The sequence below is a fragment of the Ictidomys tridecemlineatus genome, chromosome 11 (genome assembly GCF_052094955.1).
Source record: "Ictidomys tridecemlineatus isolate mIctTri1 chromosome 11, mIctTri1.hap1, whole genome shotgun sequence".
In the NCBI taxonomy this organism is placed as follows: Eukaryota; Metazoa; Chordata; class Mammalia; order Rodentia; family Sciuridae; genus Ictidomys; species Ictidomys tridecemlineatus.
In genome coordinates this window covers 10,168,071-10,182,176 of record NC_135487.1, presented here as the reverse complement: position 1 = coordinate 10,182,176, position 14,106 = coordinate 10,168,071, and the positions used below count along the sequence as shown (strand labels likewise).

Sequence of the window (14,106 nt, the reverse complement as noted above, 5' to 3'; positions counted from 1 at the left end):
TTTTTTTTTTTTGATACTAGGGATTAAACCTAGAGGTGCTTTACCACTGATCTACATCCCCAATCCTTTATACTGTTTGAGACAGGGTCTCACTAAATTGCCGAAGCTGGCCTTAAACTTGGGATCCTCCTGCCTCAGCCTCCCGGGCAGCTGGGATTACAGGTGTGTGCCACTGTGCCCAGTTATACCCAAATCCAAACATGGAATTAACCTATGTTCTGTGTATCCCTTACCCACACAGCCCAGAGGGAACGTCACACTGTATGTCTGGTGCACCCGCATTTTGACTATGACCCATCATACAAATCAGGTATGAAACTTTTTACTTGTGGTGTTAAGTTGGTGCTAAAAAATTTCAGATCCTGGGTCTTAATCAGGGGCGCTCAACCTGTTTTCCCATCTCCCACTCAGGAGCTGAGCCAGCCACTCTACACACTCGCGTCCTGACACTGCTCGGGGATCTGCGGGGCAGGCGCCCAGGGCAGCGGAGGTGGTGTGGGAGAAACCTGCTGTTCTCCTTGGTGAAGCTCGGCTCAGTCTTCCCAACCTTCTCAGGGGCTTCCTCTTTGTCTGGAGGGTGGGACTCTCGCTCATCATTTGAGTCACTAAAGGAGGAAAAAGGATATTGTGTGTATAAATGAACACGCGACGACCCGCAACATGACGACAATAACAATGCACCAGCAAAAAATGTGGGGAAAAACAATGAAAAGAAATTTTATGAAAAAAAAAGCACCTAAGCTGTGGGCAGCCCTCTGCACTCACCTGAAGGCCTGGACGATGACTGTGCCGAAGAGGATGAAGAGGGCAGAGAAGATGAGGGACAGGAGGGGCATCATCTCCCGCCTGAAACCAAGAGCACAGCTGGGTGAGCGCCTGCGCGGTGCCGGGCTTTAGTTTCTTCTCTCAGTTCTCAGAAGAAACCAACCCAGCCCAGAAGCCTTCATCCCAGCAGACAGCGCTGCTTCTGGGGAGGCGGGGAGCGGGAGGTGGTGCCCTCCGAGTCCTGATTCAAACAGCTCATTCAGGAAGTCTGACTGGGGATCTCAGTGTAATGGGTTGTGCTTAGGAAGCTCTGTGGGGGACACGACAGGATAAAAAGGATTTAAATTATAAATGTGGACCAACCTTCTGATGCTGAGATATCAGTGATTAAAACGTCTGTGAAATGATCTCAACTTTATTATATGTATCTATTTTACATATTTATTATATATAATATATATTCTTAACCTTCATTTATTTCTATGTGGTGCTGAGGATCAAACTCAGTGGCGTACAAGTGCTAGGCAAGTGCTCTATGCTGAGCTACAGACCCAGCCCATCTATATCTATGTGTGTGTGTGTGCATATCTATATATCTATATCTATATGTGTGTATATGTGTATATATATATACACTATACATACATACATACAGAGAGAAAGAAAGAATAATCCAGATGGGGTCAAGGCATGGAGCAGGGAGGGAATAATGGTTTTACGGGGCTGGGAATATGGCTCAAGCGGTAGCGCGCTCGCCTGGCATGCGTGCGGCCCGGGTTCGATCCTCAGCACCACATACCAACAAAGATGTTGTGTCCGCCGAGAACTAAGAAATAAATATTAAAAATTCTCTCTGTCTCTCTCTCTCTCTCTCCTCTCTCACTCTCTCTTTAAAAAAAAAAAAAAAAAAATAATGGTTTTACACGATTTCCCCCAGGGCTGCTGTTCTAAAACTCTACGCTCTTGCAACACCCACCAAGGGTGTGACATCTTTCAGGGGCCCTGCTGGGTGCCAGGAGTTAGAAGTATGAATTCGAGGTGGTTCTGCCCTTCAGGAGAAAAGGGTAGAACTGCCTCTTCACCGAGAGGCAGCGTGGGCATCCTGCTGTGCCCACTGCGCTGCTTCACTGGTGCACCTGCAAACGGACTCCGCGTGCCAGGCCTGTGCTGAGCACCAGAGGCCCTAGCTCTGCTCTCTGGAAGGGCAGTGTGTCATCTTTTCCCAGCCAATGGGAAAGATTCATTGGCAAATTTTTAAAAAAGTGAAGTTGCTGAAAGCAAGCAGGTGAGCAGTTAATGGAAACTGTAAAAGTTCTTCCACTTGCTATGTTAAGTGCACACTGAAATCAAAGTAGGCCGGGCATGGTAGTGCACGCCTGTGATCCCAGAGACCAGCAGGCTGAGGCAACTTTGCAAGACCCTGTCTCAAAATAAAGTAAAAAAGACTTTGGATGTAGTTCAGTGGTAGAGTGCCCCTGGGTGCAATCCATAGCTCTGTAATTAAAAAAAGAGAAAGAAATAGAACTCAAGGGAGGATGGGCTCTTTCCAAAAGAAAATGGGTGACGCTGGTATCAGCAGATGAAGGGCACTCCACCCCAGCATCATTCCTACCAGTTGCTATGGAATATGCCGTCCCAGCAGTCAGCCAAGTAGTCAGAGGCAGAGTAGAGCCACCGGAGGAGAAAGATCTATCAAGGGAGAAAATGGACATGGTCAGCACTGACCAGAGGAGGGTCCCCACCCCACAGCACTGAGCTGCTGTGACACTCTGCTCTTAGCAGGACTTAGTCACTGGCCCTGGCAGCCCATGGGCCCCCTGGCAGCCCACCCTCCCTGGTGATGATGCTCACGGGAGCAAGTTCGTCCATTAGGTCGGGGAGCACAGCCTCAGAGGACAGAAGAGCTGGATCTTTTCGCAGTTGGTCGAGGTAACCCAAAAGGATAAATTTATCACTCTCACTCCCAGTCCAGGGATCTTCCAGGGTTTTATACACCACCCTTCCTGCCGTGTTACGTCTTTCTAAAATAGACACCTGGGAGACAAGGAGAGAAAAATCATGAGAAGTCTCAAAAGCGTCATAAGTTATAGTTGTTTGTATTTTTGCAGGGAGGATAGATGAGAGAAGTCAACAGTAGGCTCAAACATAAATGCTAAAGAGTCTAAAATATTTGCAAGAGATTGAAATCTTTCTAATAAAAGGAGTTGTTATTATTTTTTGAGACAGGTGTCTCATTATGTTGCTCAGGTTGGCTGTGAACTCTGAGGTTCAAGTCATTCTTCTGGCTCAGCTCCCAGAATCATTTTCATGGTGAATTTTCAAAGCTTTTGTCAAAAGTTAAAGCTCTTTCTTCCGCCTCAAGAGGCTTCGTTCTATAATTTAATAAATGAAACCTTAAGTGTTTTTTTTTTTTAGTTGCCAACGGACCTTTATTTAATTAATCTATTTATGTATTTGTTTGTGGTGCTGAGGCCCGAACCCAGTGCCTCACGCATGCTAGCGCTCTACCACTGAGCCCCAGCCCCAGTCCCCAAAACCTTAGTTTTTTAGAAATTTTTTTAATGATTACCAAAATGAGAACAGAGAATTTCTTTTTTCCCTCAGTGCAAGGGACGGAACCCAGGACCTAGGTAAATGCTCTACCACTAGCTACATCTCCAAGAGGAGAACGCCATGCTTCTGGAGAAGAGGGAAAAAGGAGAAATCCATTAGGATGAAGCGGAAAAGGCAGAAGGCCGGGGAACTTTCCAGGAGTACCATCAGTGCCTATGGGTTTGTAAAATCTGGCATCTTGGATTCTGCAGACCAGATCTGGGCAACCTGATGAGATGGGCTCATGTACCTTAACCTTTACTCGCAGGAGAGATGCTTTCTGTGGAGGCCTAGGCTGACCTCTAGGAGGTAAAATGACCACGTGGAAGACTGTTGTCAGAGTAGCCTTACAATGTCCCCCAGAAAGAAGGAAATGGAAGCGAGGGCAGTGCTTGGGAAGGGGCTGGGTCAGGAGAGAATCCATGGCTCACCGCTGACTTCCCCTGAAATGCCTCGCTGTCCGGCAACAGGGTGCGGGCAAACTCCTGCTGCCGCCCACTGTGGACGTGTACGAACCGCACGGTGTCCTGCGTGTTTGCCAGGGCGAAGGACAGGAAGGCCTCGAAGGGTCTGCTCAACTTGGGAGCCTCGGCAGTCAGTAAGACCACACAGTACCTGCATGAGAATGAGAGAGAGGACTATAACCAGTTCCTGGGCAGAATCTGCTATCCAAGATGAAGGGTAGGAGGAGTCACTTTACAGAGTGAAGAAGATATTGTGCATCAGGAGATCTGCCATCTCTTTTTTAAATTTATTTTTTTGTGATCCAGGGGATTGAAAGTGGTGTACTCCACCAATGAACTACATTCCTGGTCCTTTCTTTTCTTTTTTTAAATTATTTTTTTCTTCATTTATTGCCTTTAATATGTTTCTGAGTCCACCTCAGGGGCAGATTTTTTTTTTTTTTAATGTGGTGCTGCGGATTAGAACCCAGGGCCTTGTGCATGCAAGGCAAGCACTCTACCAACTCAGTACATCCCCAGCCCTCTTTTTATTCTTTATATTGAGACAGGGTCTTGCTAGGTTGTCCAGGCTAGCCTTGAACTTATAATTATTTTGCCTCAACCTCCCAAGTAGCGGGGATTACAGGCGCCCATCATTGTGCCCAGCTTTCGAGCTGCCATCTCGAGACTTCCAAGTCAGTAATGACCTGTTCCTTTTCCAGACTAGTAATGTTCTCCCCACACCCAACTCCATAACATCTAGGAATTTCTTTTAGGCAATTGGGCCTTGATCCTTGATGCAGAAGGTCCTTTTAAGGAAGCCATCTTGTCCCAGTTCTGCTACCACAGGGAAGACTAGTTGAATCTATCTTAGGACAGCGGCCACCAAACTTCATTCTGAAGGAGCTTCCTTTGCAAGGTTCCAATGTAAGCTCAGCCGTTCATTCTCCTGAACACTGACTGAGCACCTGCTACATGCCAGGGAAGACAGAGGACTTCCTTGCCCTCAGAGCTCCCGTTCCAGTGAGGAAGACAGAAAACAAACAGATTTCACAATTAACAACCAGTGCCCTAAGAAAGAGAAGAGAAAGGGATATAGAGAGGCCAGTGTTGGGGGAGGTCATGGGTTAGTGAGGAAAATGGCACCTGAGAAGGTAACACTTCTGCAGAGACCTGAATGAAGTATGCACAAGAGGCAACAAGGCCAGAGTGTCCTGGGTAGACAGAACCACAGCAGGGAGACCCCAGGATGGCGAGTGATGGGTTTGGGTGTTTGAGATCACGGCTGGTGTGTGGAGAACCCGCCTGGAGCAGAGGAGGAGGAGACAGGTGCAGGAGGCTGCATGGGAGATGGGGCCTGCTCCAGGGCCGCAGTGGTAAGGAAGCCAGGCGTGTGGGTTTGGAACACGTTTTATGTAAATGACAATCCTTATAGTTCAGGACACTCTTTAAAAATCTAATTAAAGTCTTTTTTTTTTTTTTTCCTTCCCTCTCAGACTATAAAGGAATTGGCAAAGTCTGAAAATACAGACTTTTATAAATACAGGGGTTTTAAAAATTTAAACAATATGATCAGATACCTTTTACAGATAAAATAATCCTAAATTTAAAGCCCCATTGATTCATTAATTGTTCCTAACTGAAAAAGGTATACGAGACATTTCCCTGTATTTCCAGGCTTTTTAGACACTCTGCACAATCACATTCCACATTCTTTACTGAAACCACAGGCTAATCATTCTGACATTTCCTCTGCACCCTACCTCACTTTCCCTATCATTTAACTGTTGTCCTGGCTCTCTCCAGACCTCCAGGGACTCGCCCTGCATGCCTGCTCTCTAGGGAGAGGGACAGTCATGCTCATGCTTCACTAAGGGACCTGCCTCCTGACACCTGCTAACATCTGCTTGTCCGTCAGGTTCCAGCTAAAGTGTTACATCTTGGTGTGCTCTGACCCCGAGGCCAGGCTGGCACAACCAAAAATTTGGCCCTAAGGTACCCTGGTTGAAAATACCCACTAACATCACAGCTGTTAACTGACGAATGGAGAATAAATGCTGTCACCAGGTGGGAGCTCAGTTCCCCTGTAGAAAACTCCAAGACAGGAAAAGCCTTGGGCCTTACTTCCTCTGTCGGTGAGATCGTTTCACTGGGCAGAGCTCATGGAACAACTTCTGGCTGGTAAGCCTGGCTGCCAACAGGTACTTGTTTTGGGTTAAAAAGTCTTCAATGACCTGCTTCTTCAGACCTCGAGCCTGGGGGAGAACCAAGAAGCAATTAACTGGATTCAGTTTTCTCACTGCAAGTTGACTTGACTTAAAAGACTAATAAAAACCTGGTGGACCCTGGCTAAAGTAAGAAAACCGGGTTAGATGGGCCAGTCTGAGTAAATGAATACAGTGACCTAGGCCAACCATGCAGGATGAGATGGAATGATGTTGCTATTCGGGTCAAAGCAAAAGTCAAGGGGTCCTTCCATAGAGAACTTCTGTAGGTTGTTTGATGCTGACCATTTAAAAAGTCAGTTACTTTGAATTTTAGGCAAATATATTTCCATTCAGGATCTGTAGCAAGCTATACAATTAAAAATAAACTCCCAAGTAATAATGTTACTACACATTAAAGACAGACTACAAAATCATATGAGAGCCAAGTGCAGTAGCACAAGCCTGAACGCCTGTAATCCCAATGGCTTGGGAGGCTGAGGCAGGAGGATCGAAAGTTCAAAGCCAGCCTCAGCAATTTAGTTGTGCACTAAGCAATTCAGCAAGATCCGGTATCAAGACAAAAATAAAAAGGGGTGGGGCTGGGGATGTGGCTCAAGTATAGCGCGCTCGCCTAGCATTCGTGTGGCCTGGGTTCGATCCTCAGCACCACATACAAACAAAGATGTGTGTTCACCGAAAACTGAAAAATAAATATTTTTTTAAAAAAAATTCTCTCTCTCTCTCTGTCTCTCTCTTAAAAAATAAATAGGGCTGGGGATGTGGCTCAAGCGGTAGCGCGCTCGCCTGGCATGCGTGCGGCCCGGGTTCGATCCTCAGCACCACATACAAACAAAGATGTTGTGTCTGCCGAGAAATGGAAAATAAATATTAATTCTCTCTCTCTCTCTCTCTCACTCACTCTCTTCTAAAAAAAAAAAAACTTAAAATAAATAAATAAATAAATAAAAAGGGGTGAGGATATGACTCAGTGGTTAAGTGCCCCTGGGTTCAATCCTCAGTACCAAAAAAAAAAAAAAAAAAAAAAAATCACATGACGACTGCTTTATACATTTTGAAGGACTGAAATCAGAGGCAGCAGGTTCATAGAACATAATGTGATTAAACTAAACCTTAATATGAGATAAGCTTGGGTGCGTTCAGAGTGGCATGGCCGCAGACTAAAAATATGAATCAGACTAAAACTTAATATAAATATAAGCCAGAAATCCATTTTTATGTTTGGAAATTAAACACACTTTGAATAAGCCATTTACCTAAAAAAAAAAGCCTATCAGATATTAGAATACATTTAGAATTAAAAGAAAAATACTGTCAAAATTACTACTTGGGAGGCTGAAGCAGGAAGATGGCTTGAACCCAGGAGTTCAAAGCCAGTCTAGGATCTAACAGATGTGAAACACAGCTTAGGATAAGAATCTACAGCGTTCATGGAGGAACTCAGTCACTAAGGAACAGAGAACTTCTTGAATCTGATAAAAAGTATCTCTGAAAAGCCTTCTGAGAAATACTTATTGTGAACTGCCAAAAGCAGTTTAAGATTAAACACAAGGTGCCCCTCCCGTCATTTCTCATCTATACCAGAGCTCAGTGCAAGAAAGAATCAAAAACAAAGAAAACAGGGGGTGGAAGAAGCAGCAAAATTGTCATTAATCTCAGATGATACAATTGTGTACTTAATAAATCTAAAAGATGACAGAGATCAATTTTTTAAACCAGTAAGTGTTTGGCAAGAGTGATGGATGATCATGCAGCATCAGTATTTAAAAGTCAACTATATGTTTTATGCCAGCAAACTGAAAATGTAACAAAAAAGATTCCCTTTCTAATAGCATGAAAGTATGAGGTATCAGAAATTAGTTGAGAAAAAAATTTCTTCACAGGGAAAATCATAACACCTTAGGGAGACACACACACAAAGCACCCAAGCAAATCCCAGAGTCGTCATGTTTACAGGCTAGAAGGCTCAGATTTGTGAAGATCTATTTAAAGAATTGGTACAAACTCGCCAAACCGATTGTGTTCAAACTGATTTAAACAATCAGTACAAACTCTTGAAACCCCAGTAGATTTTTTTTTCTGTTTCTTTTGATGTAACTTGATGGACAGAATTTAAAATATATATAAAAAAGTACAAAAGACTAAAAATAGCCAAGATGCTTTTTGAAGAAAAACAAAAACAAAACAACCCCCCAAACTCCCTCAAACAAACAAACAAACAAAACACCCAAACTTCCCCAGATGACAAAACAAAGGATATGATTCTCATATCGACTTTCACATTTGTTCTGACCAGAACTTTGTGTGTGTGAGAGATAGAGATGAGAGAGATAAAGAGAGAGAGAGAGAGAGAGAGAGAGAGAGAGAGAGAGAGAGAGAGAGAGAGAGAGAGAGAGAGGGGGAGGGAGGGAGGGAGAGATTAAACCAGGGGCACTCTATCAATAAACTACATGTCCAGCTCTTTTTAAAATTTTTTGAGGGGCACTGAGGATGAAACCTCAGGTGCCCTACCACTGAGCCACATCTCCAGCACTTTCTAGTTTATTTTCAGACAGGATCTTGCTGAGTTTCCAGGGCTGGCCTTGAACTTGTGATTCTCCTGCCTTGACCTCCAGAGTCACTGGGAGGGAATACAGGGTGTAGTGCTAACATTTTATTAGGCTCAATATCCCACCGCACTGATTGCCAGGGCTGAAACCCCACTTGCCACAGATAATACAGTTGGAAAAGGGAGGCTTGTTTTCAGATATCTGTGACTATTCTTTGCTAGTATCAAAACTCAATTAATGGTAGTTTCTTTAGGGTTAATTGCTGCATTGATACAATAAATGCTGGATAGTTCATCAATTACCTTTTACTTAGAATGGATATTTTTTCATGTTCTATTTTAGTAACACTCCTGATTCTAAAATATCATGCACTGGTCATTTGGAATATTTGTTCAATGACCTTCAGTACATTGATATGGTTAATTGTACCTATCGGAAAAAGAATCACATCACATTGATGGACCAATCTAATCAGAAAGTTCTGAGGAGCTGTTAATTTGCCAATGTAAATTTTCTGAACTTCAAATTTTCTTGGAAGTCCAAATTTTATCACTGGCAATGAATGCCATCAGTTGTTTTCATCAAGTTCCAGCCTCACTCCACTCATTTTTGCAGAAACGTTTTACAGAGCCCTGATTCCTGCACAGGTGCTGACAGCTTTACCCACTGCTGTTTGTCCTGTCAGTGCAAATGTCACCACAGTGAAATAGGCAAATTATGTCTTGGTGTTATCATGAAGTCAGCTTTCCCCTCAGATTCCCTCTTAAAGGGTCTTTGGAACTCCCAAGGCCGTGACCACATTATGAAACTGCTGTCCTGTTGAACTCAGGTGCAGCAGGGGACGTATGATATTCATGGCAATACTGCTCCTCAAAGCCCCCCAGTGGCCACTGACAGAAGCATGAATTAATAAATTCTAACGTAGTCAAACTACAATATAGCCGGGAAAGCAAATTACTTAGACTACAGGAAACAAGTGGCGCTACCAGTGTTACTTATGCTAAGCAGCTTGCCTTGGGAGAGTTTACGTTAAGTATATAGTTCTTTTTTTTTTTTTTTTTTTTTTAAATTTAAATTACTGGGGATTGAATCTAGGAGTGCTTTACTTCTGAGCTACAGCTCCAACTCTTTTTTTGGAGACAGAGTCTTGCTGAGTTGTGGAGGCTGGCCTTGAACTTGCAATCCTCCTGCCTTAGCTTCCTAAGTCACTGGGATTACAGGTGTGGCCACCAAGCCCAGGTAAATGTGAAGTCTATCTTGCAACATGGAGATTCTCACATACCTGGATCATGTCAGCCGGCTTGTTTATGTGCTCTTTAAAGATTAAGATGGTGGGGGCATATACATTGATGTTGTATTGCCTGGTCATCTCCTCCACCCCTCTCAAACCGACATATACATATCCAAATGACAAATAATCTTTGTATGCAAAAGCGGTCAACTGTGAGAGCATAAGGGAGAAGAAAATGAAGTTTACAGCATGCCATCTAAGGTACAAATCAAATGGCAAGTTGACATCAATGGGTGGAGATGCACATCCCCACACAGTCCCACCAGGTCTCTTACACCCTCCCACACCTCCTGAATGTCATGGCGTTCCAGCACAAAAACTGTACCAATAAAAGTAAACAGCTATTTTTTTTTCCACAGATAAAGTAAAATAATCATTTTATTGAGATTTGTACTAGATCTAAGGCTGGGATGTTTGGAGAGTTATGTCAGAAGACAGTGGCTGTGCCAATGGATGGACACTCTCCTCTCATCTCAGGTCACAGTGATGACAGAGGTGAGTGGGAAGTGTAGTCCAGGGTCTCACAAAGAGCAGGTGTGCAGTGAGACCAGGGGCAGGCTGGATGTCCGCCGTGAGCCTCAGCTCACGTCTTGGTCTCTAGAATATGGATAATATTCCTACCCCTGGATTCCTCTAGGGACAGAGGGCACCTGGGGGTGGAGAGCACTCGCACATGAGGTGATCAGCACCATGAGGTGCTCCATGGGCACCGGTGAGGAAAATGTCTGGGCTTCAAACATTTCTCATGCAATTAACTAGCACAGGCTCAGTGTCCCTTGTCTGAAATGCCTGAGTCGAGTGTTTTGGATTTTTTCAGATTTTGGAATATTAAAATATGCACAGTGAGACAGCCTGGGGGCAGGGCTGAGCCATGACACACCTGATTTGTTCCATATCCCCTGGACACACACAGCCTGACAGTAATTTTACGCAGTATTTCTAGCACACCTGCATTTTGACGGTGCCCTATCCACGAGGTCGAGTGTGGAATTTCCCACTCATGGTGCCATAAAAGTGCTTAGAAAGTTTCTGATTATGGAGCTTTCAGATTTTGGTTTTATGGGTTAAGGAGGCTCAGATTCACTTGTACTTACAAAAAGACACACAGGTTACAAGTGTTCCACCTAAAATATAAGAACACTTTACCAGATATAAGTACCTTGTACAGCAGTGGCACAGTAGGCCCCTGGTCGAACAGAAGGACGTGCGGTTTATTCTCTTGCTGCCAGCCAGAGAGGAATCGGATGTAATTTTTATTTGTAACCTTAAATTGAAAAGAGGACGTTAGTTTCAATATTTCTTCTTTTTTTTTTTTTTTAAAGAGAGAGAGAGGGAGAGAGAGAGAGAATTTTTTTTAATATTTATTTTTAGTTTTCGGCGGACACAACATCTTTGTTTGTATGTGGTGCTGAGGATGGAACCCGGGCTGCACACATGCCAGGAGAGTGCACTACCACTTGAGCCACATCCCCAGCCCTCAATATTTATTCTTAACAAATATATTATACTCCTGTCGTAAAATAAATTAAAAAACTAGATATGTGTAAAAGATTGTCTGCAATACGTAAAAAATACAGACAACTTTTTTCTTCCCCTGGTACTGCACCTGAGGGTGGGGGTGGGGGGAATTGTGTTCAAGCACGGAGCCACTTCCCTAGTCTTGCCCTTTTCATTTTTTGTTTTGAGACGGATCTCACTAAGTTGAGTTGGCTGGCCTCGAACTTCTGATCCTTCTGCTTCAGCCTCTGGAGTTACTGGGATTACGGGCATGCACCATTGTACCCAGCTGATTCTTGCTTAATGGCAGAATGTAATTTTTTTTCCCACGGAGGGGATTTGGTCTCCTGCATGCTAACAAGCAAGCATGTACTCTACTACCAACACCTGAGAGTGTACTTCTTGATCTACTAAAGCCAAAGATATTTGATACTTGCCATTTTATTTATTTACTTATTTTTTGGGGGACAGTACCAGGACTGAAATCAGGGGCACTCAACCACTGAGCCACATCCCCAGCCCTATTTTATTTAGAGACAGGGTCTCATTGAGTTGCTTAGCACCTCGCTGTTGCTGAGGCTGGCTTTGAACTTGTGATCCTTCTGCCTCAGCCTCCCAAGCTGCTGGGATTACAGATGTGCGCCACTTCGTCCGGTTGATACTTGTCATTTTTAAATGGCATAAATAAAAATAAGGTAGCCCATCCCACTGTACATCAGGTAATTTCACTTAGAAGTTCCACATTTGAATTGTTACTTCCAGGTTTCTTGCAGGGCCTGGAGGTACTCTGAGGCTCTCCCAGCCAGGTTCCTGTAAACCCATCTAACCCGCTCTCCAAGGAGCCTGCGACTCCCTCTTTTTCTCACCTATCTGCCAAACTCACTATAGGCACCATTTCTGTAAAGAAGCCTTTTCCAATTCTTAGGATGGGCTCCAAAACACTCCAAAGCCCAGGAGCTGCTCAGAAAGTGTCCTCAACACTATTCTATACCTGGCACTGAACAGATTTTTTTTTTTAAATACATTTTTTAGTTGTAGATGGACACAATACCTTTATTTTATTTATTTATGGTGCTGAGGTTCAAACCCAGTGCCTCACACATGCTAGGCAAGCACTTTACCACTAAGCCACAGCCCCACCCCAAGAACAGATGTTTTATAAATGTCTCAGAACGTATCCTAACAACCTCTCATCTTTTTAGGAGCCTGTGATGCTCTCTGACCTTTTAAGCCAACTCCAACAAATCTTTCTCCTGTGGATAACCCTGGTGGGACAGTCAGTAAACAGCTCAGGTAAAAATATTGTAGAAATTTTTATAATTCCTCTCTGGTATTGTGAATGAATGAATTACTTAAAGTACAATAAGAGCCCTTTCCTAGTTGCTTTGATCCCTATCCTAACACACTTGGAAAAACATTAAGGTGCTTAAATATACAAATCAAAAACTAATATGAACTGTATGTCTGTTTCTTTTTTTTTTTTTTAATTTTTTAGATGTTAATGGACCTTTATTTTATTCATTTACTTACACATGGTGCTGAGGATTGAACCCAGTGCCTCATACATGCAAGGCAAGTGCTTGATTACTGAGCCACAACTCCAGCCCTGTATGTCTGATTTCTTTAGATCAAGTTTTTCTTCATGAATTTCATCCATATTGTTGTATCACTGTAAGTTTTCAGAGACCCCAAAATAATAACTGAGTTCATGGAATCTGGTGTTTTCTATAGATATGAACATTCAATGCATGAGCAAATGTAATTTTATTTGAATATTTTCACAAGACAAATAACTCTGCATGAACCAATTCATGAGCCACAAAGAAATCTTTTATCCTATTATGGGATCTAATTTTTTGTTGTTGTTGACTAGAAAACAAGTAATTTTGGCTCAAATGAAATTTTACCTATAACAAGGTAAAATCTGCAAGATGCTTATTAACATGAATGAATTTGTTCAGTCTCTGTACTTCATCTGTTTCAGTCTCCTATAGTCTTCATTTAAATGATTCATTTTAAAGTGATCAATTAATATATCTTATCCTGTTCAAAATGAAACTCAGGTCTGAGAGTGTCACAGGCAGACTGTGGGCAGCCAGGCACCTGGTAAACCACTTCCTGCCATATTCTCCTCAGGTACTCACCTTCTCCACCAAGTTCCCTGGAAGAAGGCTTTCTACAAACTGCCGGAGGTTCTCACGAACAACTGCATTGTGGAAGAAGGAGATTTTCCCATTTATGATTCCTAGGATAGAGGGTGTGCTGTGTGCTCCCAGGTGATGGGCCAGGCGTCTCTCGTACCCAGCATGGACCACGCCGATTCCCACACCTGCAAAGTATGAAAAATCTACATGCAGGCTCTGTGTGCCCCACGGCAGCTGGGAGAAACACTGACAAGGAAGTTTTCAGTGTGAAATTAAAACTGACTTAGCAGGAGAGAATTTCCTCCCCCTTCCCTTCCTTCCCTGGTACTGGGGATTGAACCCAGGGGTGCTCTACCACTGAGCCATATCCCCAGCCCTTTTCCTTTTTTAAGACAGGGTCCTGCTAAGTTGATAGGGCCTTACTAAGTTGCCCAGGTTCACCTTGCTTGCAATCTTCCTCCTGCCTGAGCCCCTGGGGAGCAGGGATCACAGATGTGTACCACTGCATCCGGCAGGAGAGAGCACCATTCTAATAGGCTGGCTTGTATTTTCATTGTTGAAATTCTAGATTGGTCAGTTTTTCTGCAGAAATGGCAATAT

At 43.5% G+C, this 14,106-nt stretch overlaps 1 protein-coding gene across 5 annotated transcripts in view; it reads right to left on the bottom strand.

Annotated features, from left to right (window-relative positions):
• The window catches only part of Dnajc16 (DnaJ heat shock protein family (Hsp40) member C16), a 40,313-nt gene that overhangs the window by 5,705 nt on the left and 20,502 nt on the right, over positions 1-14,106 (bottom strand). For 4 of the 5 annotated variants that reach the window (XM_005317487.5, XM_013364682.4, XM_040287954.2 and 1 more), the window contains 9 exons: positions 13,507-13,691; positions 11,025-11,129; positions 9,857-10,015; positions 5,925-6,055; positions 3,789-3,972; positions 2,617-2,799; positions 2,378-2,454; positions 766-846; positions 507-605 (listed from right to left, as the gene is read on the bottom strand). In XM_005317487.5, the coding sequence (XP_005317544.1) occupies positions 507-605; positions 766-846; positions 2,378-2,454; positions 2,617-2,799; positions 3,789-3,972; positions 5,925-6,055; positions 9,857-10,015; positions 11,025-11,129; positions 13,507-13,691 (1,204 nt within the window). The remainder of the gene's footprint in view (positions 1-506; positions 606-765; positions 847-2,377; positions 2,455-2,616; positions 2,800-3,788; positions 3,973-5,924; positions 6,056-9,856; positions 10,016-11,024; positions 11,130-13,506; positions 13,692-14,106) is intronic. The other variant, XM_078025345.1, reaches the window with a different exon arrangement.